This window comes from Dama dama, chromosome 13, assembly GCF_033118175.1.
Source record: "Dama dama isolate Ldn47 chromosome 13, ASM3311817v1, whole genome shotgun sequence".
Lineage (NCBI taxonomy): Eukaryota > Metazoa > Chordata > Mammalia > Artiodactyla > Cervidae > Dama > Dama dama.
Window position 1 is genome coordinate 36,462,275 of NC_083693.1, and position 14,893 is coordinate 36,477,167.

Consider the following 14,893-nt stretch of genomic DNA (forward strand, 5'->3'; position numbering starts at 1 on the left):
TTTTTTTAAAAAATTGTGGTAAAACACAAAACATTAATATTTACCATCTTAAAAATTTTTAAGTGTACAGTTCAATAGGGTAAACTATATTCACATTGTTAGAAAACTTTATCTCTAGGACTTTTTCATCCTGCAGATCTGAAACACTGTACCTGTTAAAAAATGACTCCCCCCTTTCCCTCTTACTCCCAGTCACTGGCAACCACCATTCTACTTTGTGTTTCTATGAATTTGACTACTTTAGAAACCTCCTATGAGTGGAATCATACAGTATTTGTCCTTTTGTGATTGACTTATTTCATTTAGCATGATGTCCTCAAGATTCATCCATATTGTAGCTTGGATCAGAATTTCCTTCCTTTTTAAAGGCTGAATAATATTCCATTGTGAGGATATGCCACATTTTCTTTGTCCATTCATCTATCAATGGACAGGTGTTCTTTCCACCTTTTGAATACTGTGAATAGTCCAGCTATGAATATGAGTGTGTAACTATTTTTTAACGTGTGGTATTTTCATTATTGACCAGTACAAAATGTTTTCAAGTTTTGTATTTATGTTCTTTTTTAGTTAGTTGCTCTTTCATGTCTGACTCTTTGTGGCCCTGTGGACTATAGCCCACCAGGCTCCTCTGTCCAGAGGATTCTTCAGGCAAGAATACTGGAGTGGGTAGCCATTCCCTGTGTTCTATCTATTATGTTCTGCTCTGTTTATAGGTTATTTTGAAGTGGTTCATCCCCAAATATCTGCATATTTTCTAGTTATATTTTTATTTATTTCTGGTGTAATTACACTGTAATCAGAAACATATTCTTTATGATTTCAACATTTTGAAATTTGTTTAGATTCATTTTAGTCTTGTCTACCATGTGATTAATTTTGACACAATTTTCTATGTGCACTTGTATGTATTTCCTCATTGCAGTAAGTTTTATCTGTTAATGAGGACATTTTTGGCAACTGTGGTGTTCAAATCTAATTCTACTCTGATTTTTGTTTGCTTATTTTAAATCATTTACTGAAAGAAGTGTATTAAAAAGTATCCCATAGTGATTTCAGAGTTGTCTTTTTGAGTTTGGTTTTTTTCTCCTTTTATAAAGTTTGAGAGCATATAGCTTAGTATGCATACACTTAAAATTTTTTTTCATACACTTAAATTTAAACTTACAATTTATTCCTAGCAGGTTGCCCTTAAATCAAGATTTTTTAATTTTTTTCCTTTAATAATGCTTCTTTTCTTACTGTGAATATTAATGCAACTACACCAGTTTTCTTTTTTAGGTAAATTTTTTTACTTTAGAATAGTTTTATGTTTACAGTGAAGTAGAAAAGATAGTAGAGAGAGTGCCCATATATCCTATTCTGATTTTTCCCTATTGTTAACATCTTACATTCACGTGGTACATTTGTAGCAAGTAATGAAACAGTATCAATACATAATTATTAGCCACAGTTTATACTTCATTAAGTTTTTCTTAATTTTTACCTACTGTCCTTTTTCTGTTCCATTATTTAAGATACCAAATTGAATTTTAGTCTTCATGTCTCTTTAGGTACTTTTTAAAAAAACTTTTTATTTTGTAATGGGGTATAGCTAATTAACAATGTTGTGATGGTTTCAGGTGGACAGTGAAGAGACTTAGCTATATATGTGCATGTATCCATTCTCCCCCAAATTCCCCTCCCATCCAGGCTGCCACATAACATCGAGCAGAGTTCCCTGTGCTCTTCAGTATGTCCTTGTTGATTATCTAGTTTTTTTTTTTTTTTTATTATCTAGTTTTTATTTTATTTTTTTGAACTTTTTATTTTGTATTGGAGTATAGCCAATTAACAATATTGTGTAGACAGTGAAGAGACTCAGTCATACACATACATGTATCCACTCTCCCCCAAACTGCCCCCCCATCCAGGCTGCCACATAACACTGAGCAGAGTTCCCTGTGCTCTTCAGTAGGTCCTTGTTGGTTATCCATTTTAAGTATAGTGTGCTTTTAGATTGTGGTAGCTTCTTAGGCTTTCCTTGTTTTTGATGACTTTGACAGTTTTGAGAAGTACTCGTCAGGTATTTTAGACTATCCTTCTGCTCAGGTTTGTCTGATACTCTCCTTCTGGTTAGTCAGGGCTTATAAGCTTTGGGTCAGGAGACCGCATAGGGAGCAGTACTGTTCTCCTATCAGATCAGGGTGCAACTGACCACTGTTAATATTAACCTGATCACCTGGGAGTTATTGCCTCGTCTCCAGGAGGGGGTAGTGTCTGCACAAAATATATGGAGGAATTCTGCACAGGGGTTTTCTGCTTTTCTCTTGTTTATTGTTTACATTGTGTGAACTCAAGGATATTTATTTTATACTTCGGTTTATACAGTACTATTTTATTTATTGTTCAGATTGTTTCAACTTTCACCCTTGTCTAATATAAAATGTCAGAGTCTTATTTCCTTTCTCCAGGAATTTGGCACCTCAAGTTCTTTTTTCCTAATGAATTTTTATTGGGGTATAGTTGCTTGATAACATTGCATTAGTTTCTGCTATACAGCAAAGTGAATCAGCTGTATAGATACATATATCCCCTCTTTTTTGGATTTCCTTCCCATTTAGGTCACCACAGAGCATGGAGTAGGACTTCTGTGGTGGCTCAGATGGCAAAAAGCTTGCCTGCAGTGAAGACCCAAGTTTGATCCCTGAGTTGGGAAGATTCCCTGGAGAGGGGAATGGCTACCCACTGCAGTATTCTTGCCTAGAGAATCCCTATGAACAGAGGAGCCTGGCAGGCTACAACCCATGGGGTTTCAAAAAGAGCTGGACATGACTGAGCGACTTTCACTTTCTTTTTTTTTTTTTTTTTTTCCCTTTATTTTTTTTTTTTTGTTTGTTTGTTTGTTTTTTTTTTGTTTTTTTTTTCTTTTTTAATTTTTATTATTATTATTTTTTTTTCCCAGTGGGTTTTGTCATACATTGATATGAATCAGCCATGGATTTACATGTATTCCCAATCTTTTGTGCTTGGTCTTGTTGCCTGGCAACCACCATTTTCTGCTAGTTTTCAACCATTTATGGGTGCACAGCTGCCTTGAAGAGAAAAGCCACACAGGATGCTGAGATGATTTCAGTGTTTTTTCTTGCTTGTTGGGATCTCAGCCCCTCAAGTCCTAGCTGCTTTGGCAGTTCTCTGATGCTTCCACAGAAACTTAAAAAAAAAAACAACAAACCATTAAAAGTTACTAGTTTTTACTGGTGTGGGGATTAGACTGGTATAAGCTGGTGCACCATCATCAGAAGTAGACTTTCTCAGGCACAACATTTTTTATTCTCCCCACTGTGTCATGGGTGATGATATCTTGAAACATGCTTTGTAGCCATACATCAGATATCACATTTTATTTATCTATTTATATTTGTTCAAGAGGTTTATTTATTTGATGTGGACCACTTTTGAAGTCTTTATTGAATTTGTTATAATATTGCTTCTATTTTTATGTTTTGGATTTTTATTTTTTTTTTGGCCATGAGGCATGTGGGATCTTAGCTCCCCTACCAGGGATTGAACCTGTACCCCCTGCATTGGATGATGAGCTCTTAACCACTGGACTGCCAGGGAAGTCCCTGTAATGCATATTTTATATGTCATAAATCATTCTTTGCTTTTCCTTCGTTCTTATCCTTTGTCACAAGGGCTATAAAAGGATTGTCTTCCACCTCCTCTTCAAGGCAAGGGAAAAAATAATGATCTTGGAAGAAAATAGCCTTTATTATAAGCTTGTGATGAAAGGAACAGATGGGAGAACTGTGTGAAATGGGCTTTTCAGTCTTGGGGATAGAGGGCCAGTCCAATTATTGGTGCAAGATTTTGGTTTTTCCTTGAAGAAATGAAGCCTCTCTGCCTTTTTAAGAGTGGGCTTGCAGAAGAGCACTGCTTCAGGGCTGAGGTTTGTGATTCACGTGAGCATGTCTGGCTGTGAAAGCACAGCTTTAACTGGATCGAGCAGGATATGTAAGATCTTCCATGCGTGATATAGCTAAACCTTGTCTCTGCCACCCCTATACTTCATGTCTTCCAGGTTTCTGTCAACTGCAGTTCTGAAGAGCTGCAGTCTTTGTTATCATCATCTCTGGTTGAACACAACCAGATCATTGGAAAACCCCCACAGATGGATGCTTATCCACGAATTGATGACTTCTTAGTCTGATCACTCAGTTGGCCACTAATCCATCTCATTTTGCCGTATCCAACTCAGCATACTTCAGTTTGAGCCGCAGGAAAGTTAGGAAAGACTTGTCATGTGTCTTGTTGAAATTCAGGTGTATTCTATCTCTTTAAGGTCTCCCTTGCCCACCATTGTACATGCCTACTCAGAGAGGAAACATGGTGAGTTTCACAAACTCATTGTCAGCTCATAATGGCCATGTTAAGAAAATTTTTATTGGAGTATAGTTGCTTTACAGTGTTGTGTTGGGACAACTTCACTTTCAGAGACCAGCCATCTGTCTCTTTAGACTCTTCATCCCAAAGGGAGCCCTCTGCTACCCAAGACAAAATCTGCCTTCCCATTGATAGTACCTACAATACTGTTCTGTTCTCCGTGCTCCATCTCCAGATCTGGAGCCCCGAGGTCAGGGACCCTGGGTTGGCAGCCCGCTCCACCTTGCAGTGGGCCTTGCAGAGAGGTTAGACAGCACCCGCAGAGAGATGCCGGACCATAACACAGGCAGTGGGCACTCTGCAGCTGCTGTGACGAGGTGGGACCATGAGGAGGTCTGACCTGCCTGTTCCTGGAGGGAGCATTTTCCATCTTTATCCAAGCCGTCCTGCTCTGATCTGGCCTTGAAATCCACTTTTCTCTTCCCTGTTCAGGAAGGAGACTGAGCTGAGGCGGCCATCAGGGGGCCTCAAGGCAGCTACGATGAATTGTGTTTAGACTCTCAGATCTGAAACCTGCAAACCTGTTTTTCCAAGAAGTCCTGGGACTTTTATTCTTGATTTCAAAGATACGATGGCTGGAGGGTGGGCAAGTGGCTGGCTTCCTGTCCAATGTGGTGGTCTACATTTGATCTCAGACCAGCAGCATCAGCCCAATTCTGACACCTGTTAGAGTCACAGATGTAGAGAATGGATGAGTGGACACAGTGAGGGAAGGGGAGGGTGGGATGAATTGAGAGATTGGGATCAACATATATATACTACCATGTGTAAAATGGATAGCTAGTGGGAAGCTATTGTATAGCACAGGGAGCTCAGCTGGGTGCTCTGTGATGACCTAGAGTGGTAGGATAGGGGGTGGGGAGAGGTCCAAGAGGGAGGAGATATATGTATACATATAGCTGATTTCCCAGTGGCTCAGACAGTTAAGAATCCACCTGCAATGCAGAAGACCTGGGTTGGGAAGACCCCATATTCTTGCCTGGGAAATCCCCATAGACAGAGGAGCCTGGGTGGCTACAGTCCATGGGGTCACAAGGTGTTGGACACAATTGAGCAACTAACACTTTCACAGCTGATTCACATTGTACAACAGAAATGAATGCAACATTGTAAAGCAGCTATACCTCAATTAAAAAAAAAATCAGACAATTGCTCAGAAAAATGAGAAAAAATAAACAACTGGTCAGAAAAAAGAGAAGCAAAGCACAACCTCAGCCCCACCCAGATGTCCTGAATCAGAAGCTCCAAGGGCGGAGCCCGGAGTTCTGAGCTCTAGGCTCTGAAGTGTGGGGACTGACTGGTGAAGGACCTGCCCGATGCAAAGCCAGCCAGAGATGCCACAAGGGGACAAAGGGCCAGGGCCTTGGGACTGACTATGAACATCCGGGCCCTGAGCGGGTCCCTGCCCCGGACCCAAGACAGCTCTGGGATCTCTGTCCTCAACTGGAGGCCAAGACCAGAGACTGCTGGTGACCGCACCCCCAACCCACCCCCAAATTGGTGCCGGCCCCACACGACTGAGCGACTGAACTGAACACCCTCTGGGGCAGGTGAGGACCCAGGAGGCTAGAGAAGTGCCCGGGGATCCTTGCCAGAGGCTGCCCAGTCCCTCATCCCTCACTCAGTCTGCACAGGGGGACCCTGCCCCCCACTTCTCCGTCAGCTGCCAGCCACACATCAGCGACTGCCAGCTGACAGCCTGGGCATCCTTTTTAATTTTTGTCTTGAGAAGTCAAGGGCAGGGCCCTCATTTGTTAAGTACCTGCAGTGTATCCCCTCCTCAGATTTTTTCTAGGGTCAGAGGTTTCTAGGTTTCTAGGAGACAGGGAGGTGGGGGCAAAGGGGAGTGTGTGTGTGTGTGTGTGTGTGTGTGTGTATGAATGCGTGTGTGCACACAGCCAGGTCTCCTGCCAGGAGAATCGTCATGCACGCTGTTAGCAACAGTGGGGAGGACACAGCTGAGCCCAGGGGTGGTGGGGAGCTGCCCGTCAGCAGGGGCTAGCCCTTCCCCAGCCAAGGACGAGGGAGCCTGTGTGTGGGGAATTCAGGGGTACAGAAACCCAGGTGTGCTCCAGAGGGGGGCTGCCACAGGTGACTCCTGCATCTTCTCTTTTGTAATCCCTCCTCCACCCCCACCACACCACTAAATACCCCAGAGCTCCTGCTTCTCCCAGAGGAAACGTTTGTAAGGAAGTTACATGTAAGTAGAGTTAAATCATTTTGAATAAGCCAGGAGAGGCTGGCTATTCAAAGAAATCCCCAGAGAGATTTTTTATTCAGAAGATAATCATTTGACAGAGTGATGGAGCATCCTGCCCTTTATCTCAGGAGTTTCATCTCAGCTTTTGGAGTTTCCTTTACACCCTTCCAGCTGCCATCACTGGAGGGTGAGTCACTGGAGGGTGGGCCCCTCCACCCGCAGAAAGTCACAGAATGTTCTGGGTGGGAGGCAGGACTGGCAGACAGCCTAGGGAGAATTGCAGGAAGGATGGTACGAATGAAGGATTGATGGTGTGAATGATCACCTGGGTGGTGCCTCCATTGGGTTTGTTGAGACTCTGGGGTGGGGGCTTGCAAGGTCTTTACGTGTTCCTGTGTCCCACAACACAGGTAAATGCCACTTTAGTGAAAGTGAAAGTTGCTCAGTCGTATCCAACTCTTTTCGACCCTGTGGACTATAGTCTGCCAGGCTCTCTGTCCCTGGGGTTTCCTAGGCAAGAATACTGGAGTGGGCTGCCATGCCCTCCTCCAGGGGATCTTCCCGACTCAGGGATTGAACCCATGTCTCCTGCATTGGCAGGTGGGTTATTTACCACTAGCGCCACCTGGGAAGCCCCAGAAATACCGTATTCAAAACTGAATAAAGGAGGGAAGTGAATAACACTGTCTCATCCCTCAAATCAAACCTCTGCTGGGATTTAAATGCATTTCTTCACAGTTTATTCTGTTTGTTGGGTGGTGAATAAATTACAGCAGCATATTTTATGCAATAACTCTTTGTAAATATTTTAATTGCCGCATAACTGTCTTGCAAATGTGCTGTGCTGTGCTTAGTCGCTCAGCCCTGTCCGACTCTTTGCGACCCCATGGACTGTAACCTGCCAGGCTCCTCTGTCTGTGGGATTCTCCAGGCAAGAATACTAGAGTGGGTTGCCATTTCCTTCTCCAAAAAATGATGTAAATTAATTTATTTACAAAATAGAAACAGACTCACAGACATAGAAAATTAACTATGGTTACCAAAGGGGAAAGGGTTGGGAGAGGAATAAATTGGGAGTTTGGAATTAACACATTCACACTACTATATATAATCTAGATAATCAACAAAGACCTACTGTATAGCACAGGGAACTATATTCAATACCTTGTGATAACCTATGATGGAAAAGGATCTGAAAAAAATGTATGTTTATGCATGTATAACTGATTCACTTTTCTGTACACCAGAAACTAACACAACATTGTAAATCAGCTATACTCCAATTATATAGAACAGAGAAGTCATGAGTGAGTGGCGAGTTGTGGGGAAGCAGCAGGTGTCCTGGGGAGTCGCCAGGGTCCCCTTTTCCTCCTCCAGCCCTGGTGCCCTCCTGTCTCTTTGGCAGGGCTTGCAATGATCCTGACACCGGAGTCAGCTGAGGTGGGGTGTCCTGTCATCTGAATGGACACAAGTTACATCTCCTGGGCGTGCTCCTCGGGCCAGGTTCTGACTCTCCTGTCATCCTTCCTCCCTGCAGTGGCTGCCTCCTGGTGACGATGGCCGTATGAGCCCCACCATGGCCCACCGGAAGCGTCAGAGCGTGGCGAGCAGCCTGCTGGACCACAGGGCGAGGCCGGGCCCAGAGCCCGAGAGTGAGGACGCGGAGCTGGCCCTGGAGGAGTACGTGCCCACCGACCTGGAGCTGGCGGCCCTGCGGCCTGAAAGCCCAGTGCCTGCTGAGCAGGGCGGCCCCGACCAGAGCCCTGATGGGGACTCCAGCTCCGACTATGTGAACAACACCTCGGAGGAGGAGGACTACGACGAGGGGCTGCCCGAAGAGGAGGAGGGCATCACCTACTACATTCGCTACTGCCCGGAGGACGACAGCTACCTGCAGGGCACGGACTGTGACGGGCAGGGCTACCTGACTCACGACACGCGCCACCTGGAGACAGACGAGTGCCAGGAGGCGGTGGAGGAGTGGACGGAGCCCACGGGCCCGCACGCACATGGCCACAGTGACCCGGGCAGCCCTGGCTACCGGGACAGCCACCTCTCTGTCCCCGAGGACGAGGCCTCGGTCCTGGACTCCCGGGACCAGGAAGAGGGCGTCCACTACTGTCCCGGCGAGGAGGCCTACCAGGACTACTACCCTGCCGAAGCCAATGGGAATGCAGGCAGCACGTCGCCCTACCGCCCAAGGCGCAGGGATGGGGACCCAGAGGACCAGGAGGAGGACATCGACCAGATTGTGGCCGAGATCAAGATGAGCCTGAGCATGAGCAGCATCACCAGTGGTGGCGAGGCCAGCCCCGAGCACACGCCGCGGGGGCCTGAGCCGGGGCCCAGGGACTCCCCCGAGGCCTGCCCGCAGGCCGAGGCTAGCCGTGGCCCCAGCAGACATGAGGGCAGGCCCAAGTCGCTGAACCTCCCTCCCGAGGCCAAGCACCCCACCGACCCTCAGAGGAGCTTCAAGACCAAGACCAGGACCCCGGAGGAGAGGCCCAAGTGGCCCCAAGAGGAGGTAAGATTCTGACCAGCCCTGGGGAAGCAGAGGGAGGGGCTGAGAGCAAAGGTGTCCATGCAGCCCACAGATCAGAATGCGAGCCAGCTCTCCACGTGTTCAGTTATGCATGGACTTCCCAGCCACTCCTGTTCACCCATCAGATGCTGTAGCAATTGCCGAGGAAATCTTGTTGAGGCTGATTGGAAGCCAGGGCTCCCAGCAGACACCCAGCCCCCAGCAGAGCTTGGTTCCTTCCCCTGCTTGCTGTGGATCTGCTTGTGTGGGTGTGGTCACTGAGACTGTTGCCCCTCCCTGGGTGGTTTTGGTCAGTCACAGGGATCTAGTACTGCCGGCAAGTGCAGATGGCTGTGGCCAGTGATTGGGACAGCCCAGTGGCAACGGGCAGCAACCCGAGAGCATTTCACAGGGGCGGTTGAATCTGGTGACACTTCTCTGAAAGCCTGAGGGCCTTGGTGTAATCAGAAATTTGCTGTAAATAACCATTTTGCAAGTAATTATTTGAAGGTTTGACAGAGACATGGAGAAGAAATGCATGCTAATAAGGCCAGTGGATTTAAGTGTAACTATATTTTCTTTTAATTATAGCAAAGTAAAGTGTATATTGTAATAAACACTTTTGAAAAGCTGCCTTTCAAAAAAACCTTGTGTATATAAAAAGAAGATATGATTATTAGATGCATGTAAAGGAACTTCTATTTGGCTAATTCTGTGGACAAATGAAAATGAATTGCTTTCATATATTTTTTATTGGGATGTACTTGCTGATGCTGGGAAGGATTGAAGGCAGGAGGAGAAGGGGACAACAGAGGATGAGATGGTTGGATGGCATCACCGACTCAATGGACATGGGTTTGGGTGAACTCCGGGAGTTGGTGATGGACAGGGAGGCCTGGCGTGCTGCGGTTCATGGGGTCGCAAAGAGTCGGACACAACTGAGTGACTGAACTGAACTGAACCGATAGTTGCTTTACATTGTTGTGTTAGTTTCAGCTGTACAGCAAAGTGAATCAGCTATACAAATACATGTATCCCCTCCCTCTTGAGCGCCACCCCCCACATCCCGCCCCTCTAGGTCATCACAGAGCACTGAGCTGAGCTCCCTGTGCTATACAGCAGCTTCCCACTAGCTATCCATCTTATAGATGATAGTGTATATATGTGTATATATAGTGTAGATATATAGATAGTGTGTATATATAAACTGTTGTTGCATTAGCGGATGTGGGGGAGCTCCCCCCCATTGAGGGGGGCAGCTCTGGAGTTTCCAAACTGGCATTCCTTCTGAGCCTACTCTCCCACTAAGGCCACTCCTGATCTCCTGGGCTGGCTGCATCTGCAAACCCTCCCATGTGGCACAAGAAAATTGCCCTTGCCACATGCTAGGCCCTGGTGTGCAGAGATGAAAGTGGCTTGAGCTTGCATGGAGAACCTCATTCTAGAGGGAGAGACTCCCTGTCCATCTGGGTGGGACTGGGAGCCTAGCAGAGGCCCCACCCAGCCCACGAGTCCCAGGCAGCTTCCTGGGGACAGGTTACCTTGTAGGTCATAAGCAGGGTGGCCCTGGGACTTAGAGGGGGGCTTTGGGAAATTAGCTGACCAGGCAGGGCTGAACCTGGAGGTCATGGGTATCCTTAGCATACCGTGGGGTCGGGGATTGTGACGAGGCCAGGAGGACAAGTGGAAGTGAAGGACCTGGCTTGAGGATGGTGATGTGAGAGGGACAGAGCTGGGCCATCAGGGGGCTGGGAACCTCGAGGGGGCTAAGGGGCAGGACGTCGGGAAGGCCCTGAGCATCTCAGGTGGATGGCCAGGGAAGATGCTCCTGTGTAAGGGACAGAGGTGATGGGTTTGGCAGCATCTATAAGAACAGGTGCCAGGGAAGAGGGCGCCTACCATGTGTAGAGCTGGAATTGCACTGCTTTGACTTGAATGGCATGGATATGCCAGCAGTGTGTGTCCAGGGCAGATTTCAGCAAGAGAGAACTGGGTGGAGGACTGGCACAGGGCACTGGCCCCCTTGCATCTTCCATCCCTGAACACTATCAGAATCCCCTACATGTTCCAGGAACTCGAGACACATCCCAGGGTATCCATTAATCTCATGACATTCCCCAGAAAGTGCAGGGCTCCACAGGAGAATATATAGCAACAGCTTCTGTTCAGGGAGAAAGACCACATTGCCGAGCATGAGATTCAGAGATGGAACAGTGTGGCAGAGGCTTTGCCATGGGGTTTGCACCCCAAAGCACTCAGATCGTGGTCAGTGCTAATCAGTGACTAAAAAAGACGCGGCCCTGTGGTGATAGGAAGCTAACCAAGAATAGTTCCCAGTCCTGCATTAGTGCATGCCATGGACAACTCAGGAGAACTCAGCACAGCTCAGAAAGGCTGAGAGAGGGGTGTTGCACAGGAGGGTGCCCCAGAACCGAGAGTGGACTCCAGACCCTGCCAGGACCACCATCAGCCTTCACAGGAGAGAAGCTGGTCTCTCCACCTGAGACCAAGCTCAGGCCCAGACTGCTGGAGTGAATGGATGCCTGGATCTGGGCTTGTCGGGTCCCTCTGGTTGGTTCCAGCAGCAAACAGATGGTCCCCTTCAGGAATGGTGACTGAACTGGCCATCCACTGTCCTTGGTGCTGACACAAATGTGGGGTCTGTCCCTCTGCTGGCCACTTGCTCTGTGCTGGGTGCAGCCAGGCTGGATAGGTCAGAGAGCCTGAGCTAGACTTTGGATGAGGGTCTGTGGCTCAGGACGGTGCTGGGGGGACACTACATCAGCTTGGAGGGACATTGCTGTTGGGGGCATTGCCTGTTTACCCTCCTTGGTCAATCCTTTTCTTCATCAGCCCGAACACTTGCACATGGCCTCAGATTCTGCCTCCATTGCCCACTTTGACCACTGGTGCAGCCCTGCCCCACCCCCTGACCCTTCCCTCTTAGTCTTTGGGTCTCAAGCTTCCCCTCAAAGCAGACCCGGGTGCCGGCTGGGAGACCCATGTCCCTGATCTTGACTCTTGGAGCCTCTGGATCTCTGACTGTGGATGGTTATGCTCTGCTGAAGACTCACCCACCCCAGGGCCTTCCTCAGATGGGCTCAGACCCAGACTACTCCTACCTGAGCCAGGTCTCTGGGTGCTTCTGGGGAATTCTGGCCACTGAGGCTGCTTCTTCCTTCTCTGTGTGTGTCAGCTCAGTCGTGTCCAACTGGGTGACCCCATGGACTGTAACCACCCCTGCCCCCAGGCTCTTCTGTCTGTGGAATTCTCCAGGCAAGAATATTGGAGTGGGTTGCCATTTCCTCCTCCAGGGCATCTTCCCAACCCAGATCTTCTCAAACCTGGATCTCCTGCATTGCAGGCAGATTCTTTACCATCTGAGCCACCAGGCAAGCCATTGAGAATAGATGCTCTTCCTTGCTGTGATCTGTTTATTCCCTTCTGCATTCATTCATTCATTTGTTCATTCATGGGGACCCATGAATATAAAACACAGCATGCTTGTCACTTTTAGAAATGTGAATGTTAATTTCAAGAAATGAGGGGTAATGTAGTCATTCACTGGTCCTCAAAACCTACTCCAGACATGAGTGGTGGTGGGTTAGAGTTTTTCTTGTTACGTTGAATTTGCAAATCACGGGAGATGTCATGAAGTGGACTTGCTGCCCGAGATTTTTCTTGTCCGATATCTTATATAATGTACAACCCCCTTTCTAAATGCCAGGAAAAATGAAACAGGGAATTAAACCAAAGGATTCTAAGTCACCTAAAATATGGGCTGCTTGGCACAAATTCAGAGATCTCAGTTTGGTCATTCTTTTCAGTATTTGTGGGAAGATTGATTTCTCTTCTGAGCCACAGTTACAGTTACCTAAGAAAGACTTTTACATACAATACAATGGAATATTAATCAGCGCTAAAAAGAAAGGAAATGCTACAACAGGGATGAACCTTGAGGCCACTGTGCTGAGTGAAAATAGCCTCACAAAAAGTCAAATCCTGTATGATTTCACGCAAGTGAGGTACCTACACTAATTAAACCCACAGAGATGGAGGCAGACTGGGGGTTGGTGGGATTTGGGGGGGATGGGGTTAGTGTTTAATGGAGACAGAGCTTCCATTGGGGATGATGAAAAGTTCTGTGGCCGGATGGTGGTGATGATTGTATATTGGTGTGCATGCACCTAATGCCACTTAATTGTCCACCTAAAATTGGTTAAAATTATACATTTTATTTTATGTATATCTAAAAAGAAAAGGCTCTTGTCCCATTCACTGGCCTGAGCCAACTTGAATCATCTGAAACCAAGTTGAGCCTATCTGAGCACCTATAACCCATATCATACAAACAAAACATTATTTGTCTATCCGAAGGACCGGTGGAGCTACAGGAGAGATAGCTGACCACACTCATGTGGGCCTGTGGACACTGGGTGGATCTGCACATCTCTGGAAGTTTTCAGGATATTCAGGATTAAGATGAGCCATGAGTAGACAACCACATCCTGAGTGAGAAGGGGGCACCTTCCCTTCTCTCCTTCTGGGGTCTTGTCCATTAACAGATGTGATCCCACCTTGGCAGGGGTGGAAGGGCAGAGGAGGGGTGAACCCCAGATTATTATTCCTGCTTGGCTTTCACATAGATCATGCAGACCACTGGGTTACATGAAATGATTGAGGTCGTACCTTGTTAGTATTGTTAAAAGAAAAATATGTTATCAAATTTACTATGAAAACACTCTCTCCTCATCCTCAACTTTAAGAAAACTAGATGTTCTGTACAGCACATTCATAACAGTAGATTTAATAGAAGTTTACTAGATCATTGGGATCTCCTGGTTAAACTTGCTCTTCAAATTAGGAGTCATAGGATTTAGTATTGGTAGCTGTAGGCAGTTACATTGAGTTGTTTATTATTTAGGACTAGTAGTATTATTTGGAGAAGGAAATGGCAACCCACTCCAGTATTTCTTGTCTGGAAAATTCCATGGACAGAGGAGCCTGGCATGCTCCAGTCCATGGGGTTGCAAAGAGTTGGACACGACTGAACACAAACATGCCAATAGTATTATTTAGGACTTATTTGTTTATTTTTGGCTGTGCTGGGTCTTCATTGCTGCTCAGGCTTTTCTGTCGTTGTGGTGAGTGAGGGGCTGCTCTCTAGTTATGGTACATGGGCTTCTCACCTGGCGACTTCACTTGTTATGTTATGTGTCTATAGCTACACTTTTAAAGTAACAGGGAAAGAAGGAGTAAACAGAGCCCTCAAATGATCAAAAACACTGACTCCGCCTTTGACATCCCTTTCAACTCAGCTACTAGAGCACAAGCTCAGTAGTTGGGGTGCATGGGCTTAGCTGCTCCATGGCCTGCTCATGGCATGTGCGATCTTCCCAGACCAGGGTTCAAACTCACATCTCCTACACTGACAGGCCGCCAGGGAAGTCCAGGACTAAAAGTATTGATTGGAACAGAGAATTCCTTCTCGTGTCCAGAGAACAGAGAGCTGGTTTGGGCAGTTCTAGGTGGGGAATGGCAGTCTCTTCAGACAAGCTAAATATGGGAAGTGTCTTGGAGCTGGAAGTTGAACATTGACTTAGCTTCTTCACCTGGTTTCCTTCTGACCTGGGTGCCTTGGTTTCATCCACTTATCTGATGCCGTGTTCACTTTCCCAGAATGTGTGAGGGGCTCTATGCTGAGAGGGGAGTGGTTGGGAGAGTATGGAGGGCCTCTGGGCTCACGA

General features: G+C 46.7%; 1 protein-coding gene across 1 annotated transcript in view; it reads left to right on the forward strand.

The window, feature by feature from the left end:
* APBA2 (amyloid beta precursor protein binding family A member 2) overlaps positions 1 to 14,893 on the forward strand; it is a 134,010-nt gene that overhangs the window by 82,992 nt on the left and 36,125 nt on the right. The window contains exon 4 of the mRNA XM_061159624.1: positions 8,163 to 9,149. Coding sequence (XP_061015607.1) covers positions 8,190 to 9,149 — 960 coding nt within the window. The 5' untranslated portion in view covers positions 8,163 to 8,189. The remainder of the gene's footprint in view (positions 1 to 8,162; positions 9,150 to 14,893) is intronic.